At 29.7% G+C, this 8,299-nt stretch overlaps 2 protein-coding genes and 1 long non-coding RNA gene across 3 annotated transcripts; 2 read left to right on the forward strand and 1 right to left on the reverse strand.

The window, feature by feature from the left end:
• Window positions 1–1,093: 1,093 nt before the first annotated feature.
• LOC128398140 (uncharacterized) lies at window positions 1,094–2,254 on the reverse strand. Its single transcript, XM_053358969.1, has 3 exons — window positions 2,130–2,254; window positions 1,656–1,840; window positions 1,094–1,580 (listed from the first exon to the last, which is right to left on the reverse strand). The coding sequence occupies exons 2-3, from the start codon at window positions 1,711–1,713 to the stop codon at window positions 1,282–1,284; spliced, it is 357 nt and encodes a 118-aa protein (XP_053214944.1). The 5' UTR covers window positions 1,714–1,840; window positions 2,130–2,254; the 3' UTR covers window positions 1,094–1,281.
• On the forward strand, window positions 2,204–3,299 carry LOC128398145 (uncharacterized). The gene is made up of 3 exons (XR_008327062.1): window positions 2,204–2,342; window positions 2,528–2,625; window positions 2,697–3,299. It is a non-coding gene; the product is annotated as an uncharacterized LOC128398145 (long non-coding RNA).
• A 1,973-nt stretch (window positions 3,300–5,272) lies between these two features.
• On the forward strand, window positions 5,273–8,012 carry LOC128398137 (uncharacterized). Its single transcript, XM_053358966.1, has 2 exons — window positions 5,273–6,461; window positions 6,568–8,012. Exons 1-2 carry the CDS (start codon window positions 6,443–6,445, stop codon window positions 7,440–7,442), a joined length of 894 nt encoding a protein of 297 aa, XP_053214941.1. The 5' UTR covers window positions 5,273–6,442; the 3' UTR covers window positions 7,443–8,012.
• The last annotated feature ends 287 nt before the right edge of the window (window positions 8,013–8,299 follow it).

Raw genomic sequence — 8,299 nt, forward strand, 5'->3', positions numbered from 1 at the left:
ACGATTAAAATTTCAAAATGCCGACAAATTGAATGTTAACCAAAGAGTCGTAATTGTTTACAGGCAGATGAAAACATTGATCCCAGTGGATTGGAAACACCATAAAACTGGGAAGGTTTTGTTTCCAATTGCAATTTAGTTAATTGTTAACTGTGCTTTTTGAGAGGCGAATTAACAACAAACTAATTATCAATGTCAACGATTATGATTAACAATCAAACGAAAAAGATGGCGATGTTATTTGCCAGAACAGTAACAAGTGAAAGATTTTGTTTAACATTTTCTCTTGACAAGCTTATACATACAGGGTGTAAAGTTAGAAGGGTTAGATTTTTTTCCCTTGCGTAAAGAAATGAGATTAGTTTGTTAATTGTTAATTCGTAATCAACTGCTGACTATTTGCGCAAATTAATCTCCTCCTATTAACGTTATTTGTTTTACATCGTGTAGTTGATAGGGAATCTTTCAAAGATGAGGATGAAGATAAATCGTACGACAGATAAAATAGACAGAGAATTCAATCAGAAATTCAGGAATCCTGGTTGAGTGTAGAATTTTTTTCCTCTCTTTTTCGACAAATAGAGCAGCCATTTCAATAGAATGTTAGATGAAGACAATTATTTCTGTTGTTCTCTCATTTTTGCTTATCCTCTTCGTTCTCGAATTTTGAAATAGACCAAAATTAACACAAGAATAGTTAACAATCAGCGTGACTTTAAGCATGATGATCATGGTGAGGGAAATCCTCATCTCATCTTAAGTTCCAAGGGCAAAAGCTTTTAATAAATTTTTTGCTTTCCAATCTTATTCTGCTCTTCTTCCAGTTTTCCTTTGGTAAAATCACTTAATCAGGTTCATTGGATTAAAACAGCAATCAATTGATGATGATTAAACAACTAGATGAATTTTTCAAACAGTTTTCATGATTGATTGATTGATCAATATTGATGAGATAGATGATAAATTTTTTCTTCCATTTGCCAAGTTATAATTACAAGTTATAATTGTACTTTTGTTTTCAAGTATAACAATTGATTACATGCAACAATCATTAACATGCAATCAAAACGAGAAAAAAAAAGTAGAAACAAAGAAAAAATTAAAATTATATTTACTTAATTGTTGTTGTATATGATTGACAAATGGTTGTTGCATTTTATGATTACTCTGTTTGCAATTGAACAATTTACCAACCAGCAATCAACTTTTAAGACAATTATCAACAATATGGTTGAAAAAAGAGTTTTAATAAACTCTTCATGACATTTAATCCGTTGATTGTCATAAATCATTCTTTCCAGAACGAGAATGATGATGATTAGATGAGTGATGATTATCACTGGATGAATGAGAATGTGATGGTGGTGATGGAGATGATGAAGATGATGAAGATGAAGGTGAGAATGATGCTGACCATTCATCAATCCATTCTTCTTTCGGTTTAGTCTCAAAACAATAACAATAACTTATCCTTTCCTCTTCCGCACAAACACCAAAATTTTTGGAACAGGTATCCTTACATATATCATGACAATCTTCATCACAATTGTCAACCATAATTCTGCAACCATGAAAATCACCTAAAAAAAAGAATAATATAAAACCAAAAGAAAGAAAAATAATAATCTAAATTTGAATAGAACAAAAATTCTTACCTGATCTTATAAGTGAAGCCAAAATGAGAAAGAAAAGATAAATGAACAAAGTCTTCATATTGTCCAGCGAACAAGAGTCTCCTTACCAAAGCAGAACGAGGTGACACACAAACAGGGAACAAAATTAGACAATAAATGATCAGAATTGACGATAAATAATAACCATGATTGGAGAAAAAGATAATCTGAAAAGACACCGAATAAAATGATAACTGAACATCCGATTAACAAGGAGAACAGAATGTAGATGAACAAGGGAGTATTTCTCTCTCTCCCTCTCTCTCTTTCTCTTTCTCTCTCAAAGTCTATGTAAAATTAAAAGAATAACATATATACAAGTGATAGAGAAGAAATTGAATAATTAAGAGAAAGATAATTAAAATAAATTCTAATGGAAATCCAGCTTACGCAAGGTCTCAAACGAAAATAAAAATTGGATACAAACATTAAAAAGAAAAAAAATTTTCTTCTTACCGATGACGTTGTTTTCTTTCCCTTCGCCCATGTATTGGCTTCTATCCACTTCTAACTGTTGGGTTATCTTTTGGCAGAAAACGTTGTTATCCTTCATCATCTTAATCCACTGATTTTAATCATCACCAGAGTTTAATTGTCGACAATTAGATTCAAAATTTAATCTCTTCTGGTTAACAAACAATTAAGAAAAACTGACAAAACAAATCAATTGTAAGTAGAAATTAACATTTTCTCTTCTTCTTCTAAATCGAATGTTTCTTTTTTCTATTCTTTTCTATTCTTTGTTCCTCCATTTTGATTTTCTCAATTTCTTTTCTTTTTGTTTTGTTTTTATTTTTCATTTTCTTTTCTTTTCTTTTCATTTGATTTAAATTCATTTCGGTTAATCATTACAGTAATGCCTCTCAAAATGACCCATCGTTATGGTAACATTAAATTTGGAAGATTTTTAAGTTTTAGTTAAGATTAAATCTCATCAAATTGGTATAAAAAAGTGAAGTTAATGAATTGAGAGATTTGTGAGATTAATTGATTTACTAATTGCTTCTCATTTTTTCCTCTCAGAGGCTATCGGTATAATAATTGAAGATGGTTGAAGTTTCTTGTATCATTTGTCCGGAATGGATCTTAAACTGAACGAGCAGCGATTGATTCGTGACCAGTTGCTCGAAACCTCCGTTACTTGGATTTACTCATCTTAAGCCACAATTTTCAATTCGATGTGTTGAAGTGAGCGAAGATCAAGATATCGGTGATACCGTTGGTTCCGTTCTTAGAGGTTTTTTCACTCTTCGATCAACACGAAAACAATTAACTTTCACTATTTTACCTCATAAAGACACAATTGATTTGTATTTTGTTTTTTAATTTCACCTATTTGTTTATGTTTTGTTTACCTGTTGAATTAATTACCACTAGCAACATGTCAAGATTAACTTTTTTGATACAAGCAAGTTAATTAATCACTTTATTAATCCGTTGATTGTGCCAACAGTTAACTAATTTTAATTCTGGCAATGGATTTTGTTTATTTAACTTTCAATTCAACCAAAAATATGTAAAAATACAATCAAAGGTTTAACTTTTTTAATGCCATCGAGACTTGGATAAGAAAAAAAAAATCTTAACATAATCCTTGTAAATTATGCCAAAGGTATAATTGATAGCCAATTATACTTGATTGTTTTCCTCCTCATCTTCGTCATCATCATCATCGATATGATCTGGAATCGGTTGTTTTTCAGCTTCCATCATATTCAACTGCATCACATGTGCTCGACACTCAGCACCAGATCCATGGAAATAAATCTTCTGAATTGATTGTTTCTGATTACAAACAACACAAGTAAATTTACCCGATTTCTTGACCAATTGACTTTGGAAAATTTCACATTGACAACAACGAATCACAATATTTTGCTGGGGCATTTTCTATCCAATGGAAAGCAGAAGACCAAGGAAGACAAAAAATGATCACAAATTAGAAGAAGAAGAATATCAACAATTAAATCAATTAAATTGAATCAATTAACTAAATCAAGATTACACAATCAAATCAAATCAATAACAAAGAGAAACAAAAAAAAAGCTAAACATTAACCCGCCAATGGAAATCGAAACTGCTTCCATCTATTGACCAGGAAAAGAAAAAGGTAATTATATGATTCCATCTAAACTTATTCTAAGAGATTAATTTAATTGTTCGCAACGAGAATTCCATTAACAAATTGACCTACAGAAAAAAATAAACTTAATTAGAAAATAGAAATAGAATAGAAAATCTTAATGAATAGTAAATAACGATTAGAGTTGATTAGATGAGCGATGATTAAAATCACCAAAAGATGAGCAATTATCATGATAATTGTTTACTCACGTTCTATGAACAATTAAATTAAACAAAAAAAGACAAAAAGTTTGTTGCTTTTAAATTTTGATTCTAAATTAACATCGAGGAGAAATTGTTGATTATCTAAAATTAGTCCAAGTAATTTAAAGTTTTCTGTTCAATTTTATTAACTTTTTGAAGATCGAAAAGTTTATTTTCTCAAATCTTTTCGAGAAAAAAAGTTTTCGAATGTTGAAAATGTTCAAATGTTCAAACTAAATTCGAAACTCAAGTTTTGCCCTAATCCATAACTTGAAGATATTTGATGATCAATTGTCAATCTATTTCAATCAATATACTTTTAGTTTACTGACACAATTAAGAGTAAGAATTAAATCATTCCAAGTTTACCAAGACGATAAAGATTGTTGATCATTAAAATAATTTCCATCCAATAATAAAGTTTTGCTGAATTAAGAGACAATTTAGTAATTACAACAATTAATTGAAATTGGAAAATTATTCCACTAATTGTACATCAATATGATTATCGATACAAAAATGGAAACTACTAAATCATCATCGTAATCAAACTGATCATTAACAACGATGGTAAAAGTTAAATTGTGATCAACATTTGAAATTCAATTGATCAAATAAGAAAAAAAAATTAAACAGTAATTTAAACCTTTCTATTTAAAGTAACTGTTGATGAAGATGATTAAATTGAACTTTAATCAAGTAACATGTTTACCCGCCGGAGGCAATTTAAATTTCAAGACTAATAATAAATAAATTAAACATTTAGTTATCAACAATCAACTGATAATAATAACAATCGCTCATGTATTGGTAATATTAACTGTTTACAATTGAATAGGATGAAAACAATTAAGTTAATTTAGTTGATAACATTTTGTTTCAAAATTGTAAATCAATTGTTTCCAGTTGAAAGTTAATTGAATTACAATTGTTTTTCACTGTGAGATTTAATTATAACAAGAAACAATTACAATTGTTAATAAGATTTTTTTTTTGTTCACAATAATTGAATCTTGATAATCAAAGGAAAGGGAAAATTAGTTGATTGTTGTTAATTGAAATTCATTTTCAATCAAAAGTTAACATTTTGAAAAGATTATCACAATTTACCGTTAATGCAATAATTAAATTATCACAAGTTTGACTATGTGAACCTCTAATTACAATTAAGTTATCACAGGTTGTCTTTATGTTGATTAATTGATTGTGAACATGGCAGTTTTTTCATTTCCCGTGTTGATTGATTAATTGTCGAGGGTTAATTGTGTTTAATTGTCAATGAAGTGTTGAGGCCAATGGCCTCACGTCAGTTAATCAAAAGACAATGTTATTAAATGAGAGTGACCGTTGATTGTGTCGGTGAAACTTCAGTAATCATTTTAAATTAAGTAACAATTTAGGATTACACAATATTCATTTATTCAAGAGCAGGGGGTTAATGAGAGAGATGATGATGATGAGGATAAAGGAAGATGAGAAACATTAAAATCTCTATTTTTTGATGAACAATCTTGAATCTTCATTTGGAATCATCATCATCATCATTATCCATTTTAATGTCATATTTGCAGGTTTCATCTTCATCCTCTTGTAATCTGCTTCTCATCAGCATCTCATTTAATTGTTGTTTTAATAGTTGATTGTTGATTATCAATCTTAAGCTCCAATTTTAGTTGATACCTTCTAGCAGGTTATGTTATTAATTTTCACGTTCGCACGTCGACCTTGTTTCAGGCCACTTTTTCCAACTAATATTCCGGTGATCATTTTTATTATCAGTATCATCATGTTGTTTAAAAGATGATGATGATGATAAAGATGCTGAAGAAAATGAAAAGCCAAGTTCATCAAACCCTCTCAATAGCATCAGGTATCAACATCCATTTGATGAGTAACATAAACAACTGACCTAGTCCCATCCTTTAACCTCCTCCTCCTCTCTCTCTCTCTCTCTCTCTCAACTGCCCAGTCCATTTCTTTAAGGTGGACCCAAAGGTTTTCATCATTAAAAGTATCATGAAAACAAACTGGAAATGAAATGAATCTGAAATTGAAAAAAAAGATCGAGAGAGATAATAAGAAAAGCGAGTAAATGAATTTTATATGTTGTTGTTTTGATAATTCAACAGGTTTCAGGTAAAAGGTTAGTGAAAGTTGTACAACTACTACTATAATTAACTAAATTGTTGTATCATCATCACAATTTAGTTAATAGTTGCCAGTTGATTGAATTGGTCAGTCTAAACAGATAGGGAATTGTTTGTGTTCACTTAGTAACGAATTAACTTTTTTTACTGTTTAAATGTTTCAACCGAATCAACTTTTATCTGGTTATTATCTTATTGGAACAATTAGTTGACAATTAACTTGAGAAATTAAATTTGTTTTCTTTCAATTCAATTTCTATTTTTAAAATTGTGGAAAAATAATACAAACGAAAATGAAAATGTATCCGAATGGTAAGTTAATCAATCAATCGAAGATGGAAAAGTGAATCAGCTGATTAGAGATTAAATTTTTCTCTGTTAATTAACTTAATTATTTTCTCTCTGTTCCTTGAAATAGAAATTTTAATTGGACTATTAACTCTTAACCATCTCACTGGAATCATTTTGTGCTCAGTTTTGTTACCATCTAATGGATTAGTGTCTTCGACTAAATCATCACCTTCGAAAACATTGGACAGTAAAGTGATTAATCCTCGATCTTTATCTTCATATTTACCACAATCATCATCATCATCATCATCATCATCTTTACCTTTACCATCTTCATCATATCGATCATCAAATCCAACTCTTCACCATCTTCCAAGTCATCATCAAATACCATTAACACCGTTAATCTCACCTAATCAACCCCATCTATCTTCTGGCTTTAATTCCGGATTAGCCTCTGGATTAAGGGCTAAACTGTCATCTATGTTACCTTTTTGGTCCAGAAATAGTTCACCTAAAGCTGAAAAAAGAGCCTTAAATTTGGTTCGTTTTAAGGAGCAATATCATCGTGGCCTTCCCAATGCAATGGCTCTTTACAATGCTCTTCTCCTTGAATCTCATGAACGCCGGTGGATGTTAAATGATCCCTCTCTTCATCATCCTTATCCTCCCGGTCATCCAACCAACAGAATGCATGCCTCCGAAAGGAAGGTGGGAAAAGTTGTCAATCGAATAATGTCCAATTTCGTCGCCGATTGTGTAGGTGTTGTCATTACAGAAATTTTCCGAAAAGTTGGTGAAATTGCCGGTGAACTTGCTCGACTAATGGTCAGCAATACAGCTCAACATTTCCTCGGTCGTGAACAACTCTCACTACGATCATCATCATCATCATCACTATTATCATCTTCATCATCAATTTTACCATCACCAAGTAAATCTGTTAGCCGGTTAATCCAAGCAATTAAACCCAAAACCTCAAGTGACAAGAAAACTGCCTAATCTTTTGAAGCAGATAATCACAGTTACCATTTCAATCAACTTCATCACCTTAATTTACAATTGTAATCAACCCATCGGAAAATATTGATACAATCATATTTCTAATCACTTTAATTGTTACCCAAGTAAATCAACTTATAAAATATAATCTAATTACAATTGTAATACTACTACTTGTATATTTATCTGTGATATTATGTTGACATTTCATTTAATTGTATCCAAATCCTCAACTCTTAACAATTGATTGATTAATTGGTTAACTTTCAAACTATTATCATTGAAATTGTTAACCAAGAAAAAGTTTCATCATGATTAACCAATTAATCAGACAATTTATATACTATATAATAGTAAATTTCCAACAATTAACCATCTCGTTAATTGTTAATCATTTTCTTTAAACATGTTTTATTTTTCTTAATTGTTTGTGCTCTTATATATTAATAAATATATTAGATTTTCATTTTGTATTTGATTAATACTGTTAATTAACTTGAGAGTTAATTAAACTTGACAATAAGTTTTTCTCATAATTTGGATTGTTAATTGTTGATGATCATCATTATATTAATAATTACATTGTCACAGGAATTAAATATTTAATTTTTGTTTTCTCTTTATAATTATAATCACTTTTTGTTGTTTTCAATTTACAGAGTTTTTAATTGTTACCAATTTAGATTCTGTAGTTAAATTTTGTCCATTGATGTTAGTTGGAGTTTGTTCACAATTTGATTTAAATTGTAACAATTTAGGGAGAGAGAGAGAGAGCTTGTATTCACCAAATTAGATCAATAATTTAAATGGAGATCAGTCTGATTAATCCAGAAATCAATTGATAATCAATCCTTGAG

Source organism: Panonychus citri, unplaced genomic scaffold (genome assembly GCF_014898815.1).
Source record: "Panonychus citri isolate SS breed McGregor unplaced genomic scaffold, ASM1489881v1 Contig00045, whole genome shotgun sequence".
Taxonomy (NCBI): Eukaryota; Metazoa; Arthropoda; class Arachnida; order Trombidiformes; family Tetranychidae; genus Panonychus; species Panonychus citri.

Coding starts and splice junctions, on each gene's coding strand:
- LOC128398140 (XM_053358969.1), bottom strand. CDS start 1,713: ATGAAGACTTTGTTCATTTATCTTTTCTTTCTCATTTTGGCTTCACTT. Junction 1,581..1,655: donor GGCTTCACTTATAAGATCAG/GTAAGAATTTTT, acceptor TCTTTTTTTTAG/GTGATTTTCATGGTTGCAGA.